We start from the raw sequence: 16,228 nt of genomic DNA, 5'->3' as shown, positions 1-16,228 counted from the left end.
TGTTGCTACCTTGGAGATGTTGTGGATCAGATTGGTGGGCGCTTCTCTGCTATACTACTGCTGGGATAAGGGGTGCCTGGAAACACTTTTGTGAGCTATTATTACCTATATTAACGAGTGGAAGAATATCACTGAAAAGTAGAGGCCATGCCTACCAGACGTGTGCCAGAAGTGTGCTACTGTATGCCTCAGAAACTTGGCCAGTGAAGACAGAAGATATCCACTGTCTTGAACGAAATGAAAACATGATGGTTAGATAGATATGTTCTTCAAGCTGAGTGAGAAAAAATTGATGTGCTAGCTGAGAAATACACTACGAATTACCAACCTCAATGATGCTCTTCGCTACAACAGTCTTAGATGGTTTGGCCAGCTAGAACACATGGGAAACAATATATGGCCTAACCTAAGCAAATAATTGAATACCAGATACCTGGGACAAACATGGACACATTGCATAAAAAAAGACCTTGTCTGTTTGAATTTAAAAAAGGGGACAGCCCAAGATAGAGGTGGATAAATCTGATAAATCTAAGAAAACAGCATGCTGTCCAACCCTCAAGCATGAGGAACCAAGGACCTTAAACTGGATTGAGTAAGTGCCCAAATAGTGACTAGAGGTTGTTTTGATCAACTTGGGTCAACAAAAAATGTTGCCCCATAGTGACTAAAAGGTGTTTGCTTAACTTGAGTCTACAGTGCCGATTGAGAGTAACTATACAGAAGTATTAAACTACCGGTACAAGTTATTTCTTCTATGAGTATTCCATGAGTATGCGACAAGTATACTGCACATACGAGTTTGCCAAAAATACTCGCACATTTTTGCTACTGTACTCACACAGTACAGTGGAATGTAGTTTATTTGCATTTTGAAGTTGATTTTTGTTTTTTGTAAAGTGTCTGCAAAAAAATATTATATAGTTTGCTCACATTGTCGATAAGGGTTAACGCTGTCAAAATAGGTTGGGTCCTGCATGCAGTTGTATGTAGTTTGCTACACAACTTTGACGAAAATATAAGCAGACATACTGTGAATTGTATTAGAGAATAAAAGTTTTTTACGTATATTATTTATTAAAAAGGCAGAATACAATTTAATACAATTTCCTCTAGCTATAGATAATTAGTTCATGAAGTGGGGGTCACACAACTCTGTCTTGTTTACTTCTGACTTCAAGTTACTTGGCGTACATGTCTAAGGGCCGAGTTTCAGGGACCGCCTTTTTAAAACCGCTAAATATGTAGTAGTAAACTATTGACCCCGAATTTATGGTCCTGGTGCGTATGGCACGCACACCTACAAGAGTGCTGCGCCAACCAAACCTCTTGTTAGTCCAGGTCATTTTTGTGTACTTTCTGACAGAGCTGGAACACATCTTGATAAATAAGGTTGTGTCAACTAACACAACAAATAAGAGTCTTGATGGCCAAATATATCTATGTTTTTACTGTATCTGTTTCCTTTATGACCTTAACGCATCAGTTTCCTGAAAGAAGAGTCAACCTTTAGGAAATTCTGTTACGGTTAAACCATGGACGTGACACTATGCAAAACATGACGACGTTTGAAGCACACCTGTTCAGCGCTGAGTGATCAAAATACATATGTTGCCCACATTCCCTTAGCAATGGGGTAGCTAAGGCAACTTATATTTTTTTTGACTTAATTTTTCTCTATTGTCGTATAATATTACATCACGTCATCTTGGCAAATATTCAAATGTACTTGTAAAACGAAAACCCTCCCAAAGTTTAGAAATAACTCACAGTCTTTTAAAAATATTACCACTTATCTGTTCAGTCATTGTCATTGAATACTTTTTCCATGAATTAACGAGTCAAGAAATTAACGCTAATTAAATTAACGGTCATGAAATTAACGCGGTTCAATGAAATTATTTTGAAAAAGACATTTAATTAACGCGTTTGAGCAAGGTTGTTTTCAAAAATGCATTTAACGCGAATTTGAGAATATGCAATATCACACACAGCAAAAATTACGGGAACAGTTGAATCCGCAGTAGTGAAGCGGTCTCCTCTATTACAAGGCGGTTTGGAAATCGAATTAAAAGTTTTCGTTCTTTGGAAAGGCGATAGTAAAAATTAAAAAATTTTGAAAAAAAAGTGCTGGCAGTTAATTTTCCATTTGTATCAGAGTATGAAGATGATACAAAAGCTATTTTAAAAAAGATCGCTGAAAAAAGGAGAACACCGTTGAGCTATCGTCCAATGGGGAGGATGGAAAAACAATTGTTTTTAATGTTTTTTACGCTTTTATATAAAAAAAGTAAAAGAAACCATAAATAGTATAGACAGAAATACTCATATCAATAGTATTTCCTATCAACTTCCAGAAATATGGTTACCCGCACTTCGGAAAGCGAACATTTATGAAAAAGTTCAAAAATGGTTCGGGACAAACGCAACAAAAAAGCGAACTTTTAGAAAAAACACGTAACATAAAGCGAACTTTTAGAAAAAAGGAAAGATTTTAATCAATCTATTGCTTCCATATCTGGGTCCGTAAAAAAGTTAATCACTTTAATTGCCGTGATCTGATTCGTTAATTTCGATCCTCTAATTACGATCATTGCCCGTCGATGACAGCTGTAACTGTCGAAACGTAGCCTAGAATGAACTCGCTTGTTCATGACATGATAATATTTTATATTATTCAATAACTCACAATGTGTTGCCTCCACCTATATAAATAATCTCATGGGAATATATTTAAACACATTTACTGAAATAACCAGTGATTAATTGGAAATATTATAATTGGAAATATTGACACTCGACGCAATGAGCGCTTATTTTGGAAGACTAGCTTTATAAGAGCATATGGTTTCGGGGGGTTAAACTTTGGAATATGTTAGGAATATGCTTTGTCAATAATAGAAATTACTGAAATGCTCCTTTATAACTCAAAATTATTAATTTTTAAAGGTAAGAGAAAAATTAAAAACAATTCAACCACAGTTCTTTACCTCTTTTTCATACCAGGACGGTGAGGGCGGTCAGTTTTTAAGCTTGTAGTTGAGAAGCATAACTGTGACTATGTGTTTATTTTAATGTGAATATCTCAGATCCTTGTTATCTTTCATGTTACACAGGTGATCCGGAATGTATATTTTACTCTCACTAAAAGCCGCAAATTTGTACAGATTTTTTTTTTTTTTTTTGGGGGGGGTGAGGTGGAGAGGCTAGCTGTTTTAGATGGTGGCTTAATAATTGGGGGTAGTAAATAAAATTAGCTGTCAAAATAAATAATCCAAATTTAAACGCGATGTTTATTTTGATGTGAATAATACATAAAGTGAAATCTCTCTACTCTCGAACTCGCAAGGGATCAAAAAGCTGTTTCGAGATAGATAGAGAAAGTTTCAGATAGAAAAATATTCTCATAAAAAATCGAAAGTTTTATAACAAAACAAAAGGTTTTTTTTCTAAAGCTTGAAACAATTTTTTCTTATCGGATAAGAATTCTTCATTGACGTAAAAATCATGTTTTTTGAAACACAAAATTTCTCTGATGCCTTTGTTTGACACGTCATTTTCAAATTTTTAAATTATGTTCCCTTTTTTGAATTATAATTTCGTTTTTAAGTTTCCCTATGAAGACTGACATATTGAAGAAGAACTACTTTGTTCATCACTAACATACTGCCAAGCAGTGAGCGGGATTCGATCCGCGGTCATCAGAACTGGGAGCCGCAGACGAACCCACTACACTACGTGCGGCATATGTTAGCGATGAACTCAGATAGTTTATCCGGATGGTGAATATTTATCATAGCACATCCGTATTTCATTCTCAACAGAGAATCTGTTGAGAATGAAATGCGAATGTGCTATGATAAATATAGTGGTATAAATAAATATAGATATAAATATAGTATTTAGAATGTGCTATGATAAATATTCACCTATATGAAGACTGACATCTTGACAATCGAGCAAAATATTAAATATCAAATGTTTTGGGTGTATGAATTTTCATTTTCCGAACATTTTTGGTTCTACTATTTACTGTGTGGATAACCTTGAGAGAAAGATTGAGATAGAGAGTAGTCGATATAGAGAAAGTTCAGTGTAAGACTTATTTTTTCATGTTCTGCCGTTTTTTTATTCTGATGTTACACTAGAAGTTTGACGTCTACCACGGATTTCTTGTTTTCGGTGACATAGATAGTCCGTTGTAAAGAAAAAAGAACTACAGAATTTAGAGAGAAAAAATGCTGATGTAGCATTAACGTTGATCCCTGGGACCGTTGTGTTTTTTTCATGCATAACTGACGGCTAGATGGACGTTGTTGTGAAGGTTCAATGTTGTTCCCAGAGCTTCTTTTTTCTATTTCTGATATGCCTGCTGCGCGAGCTAGCCGCCAAGAGCCACAGATCAATTGCTTGGAGGCCATGACGATATAAATCAAGTTTCTATGATCAACTTGGTTTATTTATTTAATTTTTACTTTCTTTAGTGGGGGACTAAATAAAGCTAAGGGTCAATCTCGATCTTAGGGCCTATTGTTTTTTTGTGTGCATCTGACGGCGGGACGAACAAGTCAGACCTGCGCCCTTGGAAGCAATTTTTCCGAAGAAAATAAGCAGGGGAAAGGGCGGTTATTCGAGACCGTAGAGTAGTTCACGCCTTCCAAGAACATAAAATTGACAAAATGCATCAACTCGCCAATAATATGCTCGAGTCGACAGCGTTGTAGGCTGCGATAGTGTTACTTTTAAAGATGTTATGAAGGTACAGTGTAACAATTCGACAGAGGTCACAAAGGTCCGATAGTAAGCTGTGCAAAATAGTCATCGATACGCTCATTTGTCGACCTCCAGAGTGTCAAAAAGTAAGAACTTCTGGGAACAAGGTTGGCGCAAGCTTGTTTCTTTCCCAAGATGTTACATCTTGTTCTATTTACTGCTCTTCGGACCATCTGGGACAAAATACCTGGTATAATATACAACAACGTACGAATTATCATTTTGCAAAGCTGTAAAAATGGCGGCTGATAACGTGAAAATTACTACCGACACCACTTTGGAGACAGAATTAGTTAACGCTGGCTCAAAATTAGTCGTGATAGATTTCCATGCGACATGGTGCGCTCCATGTAAACGTATTGCACCTGTATTTGCTCAATTAAGTCGTAAATATCCCCAAGCATTGTTTTTAAAAGTAGATGTCGATCAATGTCCAAATATGCAACAAAAATACAGCGTTACTGCAATGCCCACGTTTGTCTTCTTGAGATCAAAGGTTGTCATTGATAAAATTCAAGGTGGAGATCCTAATGCTTTACAAGATAAAGTGAAAGAACATGTTGGTAACAGCAGTAGTGATGATGGAGATGATGAAGAAGTTAAGGGGCACGGAAGTTTGGCGTCATTTATAAATCCTGCTGGATGTAATTGTTTAAATGAAAGTGACGATCATGTCCACTCAAATGTATTTAAAAAGGAAGGCGGATATTTAGAAAGTGACTGTGATGAACAGCTTATTCTAACTATAGAATTTAACCAAGCTGTTAAACTTCATTCATTAAAGATTGATGCACCGAATGATGGGCGTGGACCAAAAATTATTAAATTGTTTACAAATCAACCGAATGCTGTCGATTTTGATCAAGCTGATCGAATGGAAGGTGTACAACAGTTAGAGCTCACACCAGAAGATATAACTGGGGAAAAGTTAATTCCACTACGATTTGTTAAATTTCAAAATGTCAGTAATTTAGTTGTTTTTGTTTTCAATAACCAAGGAAAAGAGGAGACAACAGCGATAAACTACATTAAGATCATTGGCAGTCCACTCGATGCTACAAACATGAAGGATTTTAAAAGAGTTGCTGGTAAAGCTGGGGAAAGCCATTAATTTTTAGAAAAACATGAGAATATTTATTTTAAATTATATATTCAAATGTGTTGATAAAAGCCATGATTATTACAGCTTTTTATCTGTTATTAATTCGAAATAAATGCAGTTTTTAAAATAATTGTTTTAAATTGATTTATCCCCTACAATGCTGTTGTGTGAGGCTTGTGTTTCCTTGATCATCAGCGATATATAGTTAGAAAAAAGTTTTTAAGTCTTATGAAACAATATTTGCCGGAATTCTTTAAAAAATGTTGATTAGAGACCATATGTTACCTGAAACTTAAGTAAAAAGTACCAAAGAGAGGTACATACCAAATATTCTATAAGAATATATTCTAAATGTCAACAAATTTAAATAATACTCCCGAAACACAAAAAATTGATCTCAAATGCGGTTCACGGGAAACAAGAATCAATGGGATGAATTTCCGAGTTGCAATCTTTTCTATTTACGGTAGTAAAAAGAACAAATGACGTAGTAGAACAAAACCTTAAGTATATTTCAACATGGCTTCCTATTATGTTTATGCGAATTAGGGAGAAGTATAATAATAAAAATATAATAAAGATAAAGTGGAATAGGAATAAAAAAGAAAATATACAAATATATTATTCTACTTATATAAAAAAGGACATTGCAAAACTTGTGCCGCTGCATAAAATGCATAATTCGTGCATGAAATTAATATAATTGCATTTTTACCCCCGGTAGCAGTTTAAGAACTTGCGCATGTTTTCTTTGAACTATCCTTATTTACGTACTCTTCCACCACAGATAGCTCGTGAGCAAGCGCTGGTCAGACACTACTGTAGTAGCAAAAGCCTTTCAACATGGAGGGAACCAAACCTGATATTTCTGAAGTAGCATCCTTTGATGCAAGTAAATTAAAACATGTCGAAACAGAAGAAAAAAATCCTCTGCCATCAAGCGAAAGTAAGTTTAAAAATATTAACGTTCTACTATACAAAGCAACGCCTACTTTTTCGAAACACTGCTTCGCTGTCTTGTTGGTTTGGTAAAGTTTTCTGTACTTAGTGGTTCATTTAAACATTTAATACGAAGAGCTATAATAAAATAAACGGGATTAGGAAAGCAGTTTTTAGATTAGTTAAAATTTTACTGCAAATTTCCTTATTTTACACCTTAAATTTGGGTGATAAAAACAACAACAGGAAAAAAGTCACCGAACGTTTGGTGACTAAAGTGACTTGTTTATCTGATTAACTATATATTTCCCTGAATTTATTTTAATGCTTTTCTCTGATCAGTTTTAATCACGTGCCACTTTTCTAATTTTTTTGTATATTTTTTTTTTGTTTTTCTCAAATCTTTATTCTTTGCGAATGTTTACAAAGTTTCGTATATGCACATCCGTATCCTGAGAGGCAAGAAAAGAAGGACCACATAGCAAATATGAATCTTTATGCTTATTTATAGATTTTTAGGAATGTAAGGTTGTTAATAAATTGGAATTGTTTTTTCCGAAATATTATTTTCTCTGTTTAAGAGCAGACATAACCAATTTTAGCGTCAGTTTTTTTTTACACTTAATATTTTCGGTCATTATGGTCTGTTGTTTATATTTTTTGCCTGTGCATATGCGCGCATGTCCATTGTTCTCGATGCAAATCAAAACATTACATCACACCGCAACTAATTTTCATTAAAATCCTGCAGAAAAAGCTTTAAATAAACAAGATCCATAAATATTTCAGATTTGAAGTTAGAAAACAAAGATTTTATGGGAAATGTCCTGATAGGCCAAGTTGGACTTTTACGCCGTGTTCTCAGTAGCAAAGCATACAGAATTTGATAAAAAGGAGAAATTCTTTTGATAAATTTATCAGGCCATAGTATTAAACCCAAGACCCTAAAGTCTTATATTATATTTCCCAAGTTTTTTTGATTTAGCATGTTTTGCAACTTCATATATATAATTATGATACTTAGCAATGATTTTTTACTCATTTTTTAGCTGAGAAACATAAATTGTGATACTGACAAAGTAAAAACATCGCAACGAAAGCTTTAAATCTATCCAAAGAGTTCTAATTTTTGTGCCACTTTTTGTAGCCTTCACTACCAAAAATAGGGAAGTCCAACTTTTCCCACTGCAATAGAAAATGAAAATGGGATCCTAATTTTAAAATCGTGTATTAAGCTGTGATTTAATAAAAGCTGAATGGCAAGTTTCCCCTTAAACTATAATGGATACCCTGAAAAATACTTATCTGTCGTAAATAATATATGTATTTAGTGGATTATTTCCACTGAGAGCCAGTAAAACAAAAAAGAAACTAAAAGTGATAAGCCAGACTGTCACAGTTCTATAAAACATGATCTTTATTTATAATCTGTAAACATTGGAGAAGAAAAAGAATTAAAAAAATTACAAAGTGATTGGTTTAAGTATCATGTGATGTGATGACTGGGAGAATACTGAATATATCTTGAAAAAGCCTGAACAACTAGCCACCTTACACCTTGTGACATATGCTTTAATTGAAAAAAAAATAGATTGTCATCCAGCTGGCAGTCAGGAAAAATTGGTAATAAAGCTTGGTATTAATAATAACAGTCAGGTATACATGCAGTTAAATCTACCACACATTAATTAAACAGTGGATTTTTTTGTACAGTATTTTAAAAAGACAAAATCAGGCAAAAACCGAAGTTCACTTTTTAAAATCAACTAAAAGCAACTCTTGTCATAGCAACAGTGCAGTTCTTATTTGTGAGATAGAAAACAAAAATGCATGCAAAATTAATTGGTATACATTTGATTAAGTGGTAACATGCAGATGCCTTGGTATACTGATTAGCAGACTCTGGTGAGATAATGTGTGATTGTACGCAAGCTTTCAAACCATACTTTTTTTCAGAAGGTTTAAAACACAGAAACGAATAAAAGAAACCGTCACAAAAAAATTATTATTAGCTGAAGAATTTAAAGAGAATTTAGATCCTGGATCTAAGTTTTATTGCACTTGAAATTTTGTATAGATAACATGTTGTGTGCATTCTCCTTCTGGTTTGTCCCCATTGGACCCTTGATCATAAAGGGCAAATATCATTGGTGTAATGAAACTGAAGCTGTGCTACTTTATGCATTGGGAGATGATCTCTCTGTGTGGCGCTAATAGTGTGGTGGGCTTATTCATTCACACTTCTGGTTATTGTGGATTGGATCCTCCTCACAACAAGGCAGTATTTTAGGTATATGCACAAAGTATGCTTTAATTATTTTCACTGGAAGCTGTATGGAAAATGATTATTTTTTGAAAAATGCTAGATTTATTCTGACAAAACCTTTATTGCTAATTCGCAATGATGACCAATCATTCTTAGATTCTCATATTGGAATTCTATATTGATGTTTTGTTTTTGCATTGTATAATAATCATGAACTGGCTGATTGTTAAATCATTTATTAATATCAAGTATAGATATATACATGTTGAAAAGTATTTTTTAGAAAAGGTAAACAGTTTTGAATAAAACAATAAAAATGTTATAATTGCTGGAGTTTGTTCAGATGCTCCAGTATGTATGAGTTTTATAGAATGGATGTAAAGAAAACTGTGCTTAGAAAATTGTTTTTGCCAGTCGATATGTTTTTTGAGTTGTTTTTATTTGATGTTTTTGCAAGGTTTCCCACATGCCTTTAGCCATGTTTTAATTACAAAAACAACAATGTTTATTTTTAAAGATTATTCATTTTTATTAATCAAATGAAGTATTTCCTAATAAAAATTAAAATAAATAAACATTTATAAATTTTTTATTTGATCCTCTTATAAGAGTTCTTCACAAGCTATATTTCAGGCTTTTTTACAACACATCATAAGTTAATGCTTCTATGATACAATGTCACAAAAGCAACTTAATTTAAAATTTAAAGACACCCTAAGAACCACTTTGTCTAAACCAAAAGACAAAATAAACCTGGAAGAACAAATCAATGTTGTTTACGAAATCCTGTATAAAGATTGTGATGCAGTGTATATAGGCGAAACAAAAAGAAAGTTTAAGCAACGAGTACAAGAACATATGCGTGCAGTGAGAAGCAGAGATGTGAAGAAAAACGGACCACAGGTGGAGCAGAAGTCAACAGTTTAATTAGGATGAGAAAAAAATCATTGACAGAGAATCCAGAACAACGGCCAGGAAGATTAAAGAAACCATCAACAGTGTAGAACGTAACAAACACATAAACAGCATCTGGAATCAACTTCCTGATATTTGGTTACCAGCCCTACAGAAGAAGTAGTTACCTACATCTAGGTCCGGAAATGTTAATTACCATAATTAACTGTAATTATCAGCTCGTTTCTGGTTGGTTAATTTTTATGAATTTCGACTGCAATTATATAAATACATGCTCAACATCATTTTACTTTGCCCGATGATGGGAGAAGGATCTCCCGAAACGTCGCCTACTAAAGTATAAACCAGTTGCAGACGAATATAGACTAGTTGCAAATAGGTATAGACCAGTTGCAAACAAGTATATTTGGAGTGATTTTTGAGATTCATTTCAAGGATTAATATTCTGGTTAACCATTTACTTTTATCTATCGATACGACTTCCTGAATCTATTTTTGCTCAGTTACGTAAATTAGAAGTGGACGGGCATGCCATAGTCCATTCTGCTGCTATATCCAGATACTGTGCTCATGAGTTAGTCTTCTGTGGTGTATGTAATAAAGAAAGGTCAATAGCTGATCAAGTTTGTGAAACGTTGAATGAGCACTTTACGCTTTGATAAAAAATCATGCTTAACAAGCAATTACCAAACAAGCAAAATGTGACTTTGGATACTGATCTATTTATTTAATTATCAGCTCGTTTTTGATTGGTTATTTTTTATGAATTTCGATCCTCTGCAATTATATAAATACATGCTCATCATCATTTTACTTTGCCCGATGATGGGAGAAGCATCTCCCGAAACGTCGCCTACTAAACTATCATGTTCAAGAAATGATAAACTTTCCACAGTAATATGAATACTGAACAGACAAACCGAAATAATATCTTCAATAATTTTTAAGCAATGTTTGAGAGCAGGAAGTGTTTTACTGAAAATTATAGTCAGTCAATTAGGTTAGAATATTTACCTTTTTTTAACCATATTTCTTGATTAATTTAATATCCACTGTAAGATTGTCCCTTTGTTGCTAGCATTAATTCAGTGTAGTTTAACATTAATTTAATTCCTTTAATTCCTTTTTTAATTCCTAATATTAAATTTCATTTAATAGTGTCATTGGTGGTATTTAATTTAAATATATAGTAATTTCCTAACATTACTTTCTTTCAATGATCAAGTGACAAGTTTTTATTAAAACATAATTCTTAGGCAATTAAGACAGGTTCTAGTGTACATGTTGGGTAGCATTGACACTAGATTACATTAAAGATCACATACCTTTAATAGATCAACAAATGTAATATTTTTGCCCTTTCTTTTTAGCTATCAAAGAAGAGGCTACTGAATCAAGAGCTGAAGTTAAGACATTCGACCAGTCGAAGCTGAAACATGTTGAGACAGAAGAAAAAAATCCACTTCCAACGGCTGCCACGTTAAAAGAGGAAACACGCCCTGAGGTTTTACCAGATGTTTCCGGTGTTGCGAATTTTGATGCTTCAAAACTTAAGCATGTTGAAACAGAAGAGAAAACAGTTCTCCCAACTGCTGATGTTATCAAGGAGGAAGCTACAGATTCGAGAGCTGAAGTGAAATCCTTTGATCATGGAAAATTAAAACATGTTGAAACTGAAGAGAAAAATCCACTCCCTACTGCTGCCACATTAAAAGAAGAAACACGACCCGAAAAATTACCAGATGTTTCTGCTGTTGCAAATTTTGATGCTTCAAAACTTAAGCATGTTGAGACAGAAGAGAAAACAGTTCTCCCAACTGCTGATGTTATCAAGGAGGAGGCTACAGATTCGAGAGCTGAGGTGAAATCCTTTGATCATGGAAAATTGAAACATGTTGAGACAGAAGAAAAAAATCCACTTCCTACCGCTGCCACGTTAAAAGAGGAAACACGTCCTGAAAAATTACCAGATGTTTCTGCTGTTGCAAATTTTGATGCTTCAAAACTTAAACATGTAGAAACAGAAGAGAAAACAGTTCTCCCAACTGCTGATGTTATCAAGGAGGAGGCTACAGATTCGAGAGCTGAGGTGAAATCCTTTGATCATGGAAAACTAAAACATGTTGAAACAGAAGAAAAAAATCCACTTCCAACGGCTGCCACATTAAAAGAAGAAACACGACCAGAAAAATTACCAGATGTTTCTGCTGTTGCTCAGTTTGATGCTTCAAAACTTAAGCATGTTGAGACAGAAGAGAAAACAGTCCTCCCAACTGCTGATGTTATTAAGGAGGAGGCTACAGATTCGAGAGCTGAAGTGAAATCCTTTGATCATGGAAAATTAAAACATGTTGAAACTGAAGAGAAAAATCCACTCCCTACTGCTGCCACATTAAAAGAAGAAACACGACCTGAAAAATTACCAGATGTTTCAGGTGTTGCTCAGTTTGATGCGTCTAAATTAAAGCATGTTGAAACAGAAGAGAAAACAGTTCTTCCAACTGCTGATGTTATTAAAGAGGAAGCTACAGATTCGAGAGCTGAAGTGAAATCCTTTGATCATGGAAAATTAAAACATGTTGAAACTGAAGAGAAAAATCCACTCCCTACTGCTGCCACATTAAAAGAAGAAACACGACCCGAAAAATTACCAGATGTTTCTGCTGTTGCAAATTTTGATGCTTCAAAACTTAAGCATGTTGAGACAGAAGAGAAAACAGTTCTCCCAACTGCTGATGTTATCAAGGAGGAAGCTACAGATTCGAGAGCTGAGGTGAAATCCTTTGATCATGGAAAACTAAAACATGTTGAAACAGAAGAAAAAAATCCACTTCCAACAGCTGCCACATTAAAAGAAGAAACGCGACCAGAAAAATTACCAGATGTTTCTGCTGTAAAAGATTTTGATAAAAAGAATTTAAAGCACTCTGAAACTGAGGAAAAAAATGTTTTACCAACGAAAGACGGTAATTTGATTGTCTTATGATTGTCTTATGATTGTTTTCATTTGATTGTTCATTTGATATGTTTGTTTTCATTTCCCTTTCAGGCCATAACAAAATATGTGTGAAATGGGTACTATAAAGTGCAATGCATAACATTTGATATATATTCTTTAGTTATATCCGAGGAAAAAGTGGAAACAAGAGCTGAAGTAAAATCGTTTGATAAATCAAATCTAAAACACGTTGAACCTGTTGAGAAGACAGCTGCACCTACCGCAGAGGGTAAAAATACTCCTGAATCTACTGAAACTACTAGTAGTCGCCCTGCAACAACAACCCAGCCAAAAAAACCCTGTAACATCCTGTAGTAATACACTATCAACAATCTTCTAACATTATATGACGTAAGTCTTTCCTACTGCGCTTTCCTGTATTCTGAATCAAACTAAAAACACAACAAGAGCTTCCTATGGTAATTAATTAATCTCCACAATATTTATTGATTGCCATTACAGGGCCAACATCATTAACCAAAGCGCCTGTTTTTATGCACGTATATTTTCAATGTATATAATTTTACAATTTACACTGCTGCCCCGCAATGACTGGAATGCCTATTAGTTTTGATATATTTATATCCTGGTTTCGACTATGCCTTTAAACGGAACTTATCATGCACGTTTCTCACAGTTTTTATACTGGTCATCATGCACGTTTTCTTCAGTTTAATATACTTTAGTAGAGGGTTGCCATGCCCCCTTAAAAGTTTTTAATTTTCCTTAATTTTTTCATCAAAACAAACAAAACTTGTTAACAATGTCTCCTAAAATGTGTTCAATTTTTCTTTCACAAACCTATATGGTTGTCATGTATATTTATTTTCATAATGCATAAAAGTAGCACATGGGTGCAATTTTTACTCGTGACATTACCTCTAAATTTCAAATATTCCTAAGTTTTTAAAAGTCCTTAAATTTCCTTAGTATTTTTTTGAAAATACCGTCATCTTCTCGAAAAAGTTTTTCATCAATAATCCTCAAATCTCCTTATATTTTACTCCATTAAAAAGGTGGCAACCCTGTAGTAACACCCTAGTGACGTCATTTGTCTTACAATCACGACTAACTAACGCTTTTCTGCACATACATTTACTTGAAACATCGAGAAGAAACTAATGATTTGCTTCTACACTTAACTTATGCATGCATCATACGTAAAAATTCCATATTAGGGAGGGAGTTATTTTGTCTATCTAAGGTTGACAAGGCCTGTCAATAATACTTGTCCTGGAAGGTTTTGTTGATATTAAAAGTTACAAGGAGATTTTTTATAATAAGGATATTTATAACAAATTTTCATTAATTAAAATTATTCATGCAATATTTATAAAACAACCTTATCAGGTTCTAATCGCAGTAGTAGGAAGGAGTTATGCGCAATATCGTCCTCTCATCTGTAAACAAAGCATTTCGTAAGTAAAAACTTTATTTTTCTTGTTATTTAAAAAAAGACAAGTTAGGCCAAATATTTTATTTTTCGTTATCAGGTCGTTAATTTAACTGTATTTTTTAGAATCTCCCAGGTCCTTTTTTTTACTCAGTAATCCTCAAGATGACTGCTTTAAGAACCTTAATAATCACCTACGTTTGTGTAACAACTTGGACTAACTCGACCTTTTCAATTCACCTTTTTTCACTAATTCTTGCAATATAATAAAACCCCACCCCTTTTTATATTTTGATGTCAAAAGCAGCAATTTACGTGTGGTGTAAAAGTATAGCAAGGACACGAGTGACACAATATTGTTTTTTATAACACAGTATAAAAAGCTACCCAAAATGCAATCGTGTTCATGCTATACTAACTGTTATCACGCGACTTGTACTGTAAGCTGTGTTATGTTTCTATGTAGGTGTTTCCTTGTGGTATGTTGGTATAGCTGTCGGTCTTGTCGCTTTCGTCTATTATATGCTTTTTATCAGAGGTATACAATTCTTTTTTGTAGAAAGGTGTGTTGTTATGTGGAGTTTATAATTTTACCCAACCCATCAGCCAACACACTTTTCTTCAGAAAAGTTTGTATTTCCTTTTGCTTTTTAATAAAGCACTGGTTTCCACCATCTTAATGAAAAAAAGTCAGACATCTGTTAGGCTCGTTATCGTGTTGGAAACCAGTACTGAGTTGCGCATGTTAATTGTTTATTGTTTCTCTTGTAGAGGGTGTGGTCAAACGGGGTAGCCAGCAAAAATTGCCAAGTCAGGGGAGCCAAAGGGGATTTTTTTTTGGTGAAAAATTCGGAATTCTAAGTTATTTGGTTTAAACAACCTGTCGATATTGTCAAAGGAAAGTTGGTTTTAGTCTGGGATTTTGATTTTAGAAAAGTGGCTGGCCCCCCTGCTTACTCAACTGAAAGTATTTCTTTCTCCTAGCTGTACGTCCACATTATGACATCATATTCTTTAGATATTGCGAAAGAGAAAGCTGGAAAATAATTATGAAATGACTTTATATAAGATAAATTTTGTTGTAAAGACGAACCTGCTCATTCTTCCCAAGTAGCAGGATTAGCGTGGTAGTTAATCTCTGTTTTCTTTTGATGGATCGATCAGACATGATGCTTCATGCGTAATACTTCAAACACGGATGCTTGATCAGAACGAAATTCCGTTATTGTTGATTTGATTTTTTTTAAAAGTAAAAATAAAGAAAAAATATAATTTGTATAGCTTCTAGATTTTGTAATCGTAAATGTTTTTGTAATTTTTGTATTTTTAAAAGTGCTTTGTTTTCTTCGTTCACATCTGCCGCTACTGCGTTTTCTTGGGATCTTCAAAAATAGCCCAAAATTACATTCGTTTACAATGAATCAGCAGGCGACAGTTCGTACTACTTTGGACTTAAATATGCTACAAATTTTTAGCAAAACTTTTGATCATCTATATGTTGGTATGTAAAATCTTCGTATTGCTAAAATATTGTGGTGTTAAAATATTGAATTTGTTCCACGATTATTATTGATTTATATGAAAAATACACATAATTATGAACAAAATATTATCTACCCTCTATATTTTCTACCCACGAATAATAGATTGCTCTTCAAGAGATTTGTTGCTTATCAAGTCTTGAGGTCCTAAGATTTTTATATTTGAAACCCAAAATGTTGAAATTACATTTCTACCTCTAATTAAAAAAAAGGATAGTTTTGGTAAACAAACACTTGAATTTGTTTCTGATAGTCGACAAAAACACTAACAAGTGTCGAGCTTTAAATGCACAACTTTTCC

General features: G+C 33.8%; 2 protein-coding genes across 4 annotated transcripts; both read left to right on the top strand.

Annotated features, from left to right (window-relative positions):
- The first annotated feature begins 4,969 nt into the window (after positions 1-4,969).
- On the top strand, positions 4,970-6,005 carry LOC130640780 (thioredoxin-like protein 1). The gene has a single exon (XM_057447327.1). It carries the CDS (start codon positions 5,012-5,014, stop codon positions 5,882-5,884), a length of 873 nt encoding a protein of 290 aa, XP_057303310.1. The 5' UTR covers positions 4,970-5,011; the 3' UTR covers positions 5,885-6,005.
- A 626-nt stretch (positions 6,006-6,631) lies between these two features.
- LOC130640779 (enolase-phosphatase E1-like) lies at positions 6,632-15,998 on the top strand. 3 transcript variants are annotated; one of them, XM_057447324.1, is made up of 5 exons: positions 6,632-6,821; positions 11,366-12,961; positions 13,115-13,222; positions 14,853-14,924; positions 15,405-15,998. In XM_057447324.1, the coding sequence occupies exons 1-5, from the start codon at positions 6,719-6,721 to the stop codon at positions 15,431-15,433; spliced, it is 1,908 nt and encodes a 635-aa protein (XP_057303307.1). In that variant the 5' UTR covers positions 6,632-6,718; the 3' UTR covers positions 15,434-15,998. The 3 variants fall into 3 exon arrangements, with proteins under 3 accessions (XP_057303307.1, XP_057303309.1, XP_057303308.1); XM_057447326.1 differs by lacking the exon at positions 14,853-14,924 and having other exon boundaries at positions 6,633-6,821; XM_057447325.1 differs by lacking the exon at positions 14,853-14,924 and having other exon boundaries at positions 6,633-6,821; positions 13,115-13,344.
- The last annotated feature ends 230 nt before the right edge of the window (positions 15,999-16,228 follow it).

This window comes from Hydractinia symbiolongicarpus, chromosome 4, assembly GCF_029227915.1.
Source record: "Hydractinia symbiolongicarpus strain clone_291-10 chromosome 4, HSymV2.1, whole genome shotgun sequence".
Lineage (NCBI taxonomy): Eukaryota > Metazoa > Cnidaria > Hydrozoa > Anthoathecata > Hydractiniidae > Hydractinia > Hydractinia symbiolongicarpus.
The sequence above is the reverse complement of the archived record's forward strand: the minus strand, read 5'-3'. Positions and strand labels throughout refer to the sequence as shown.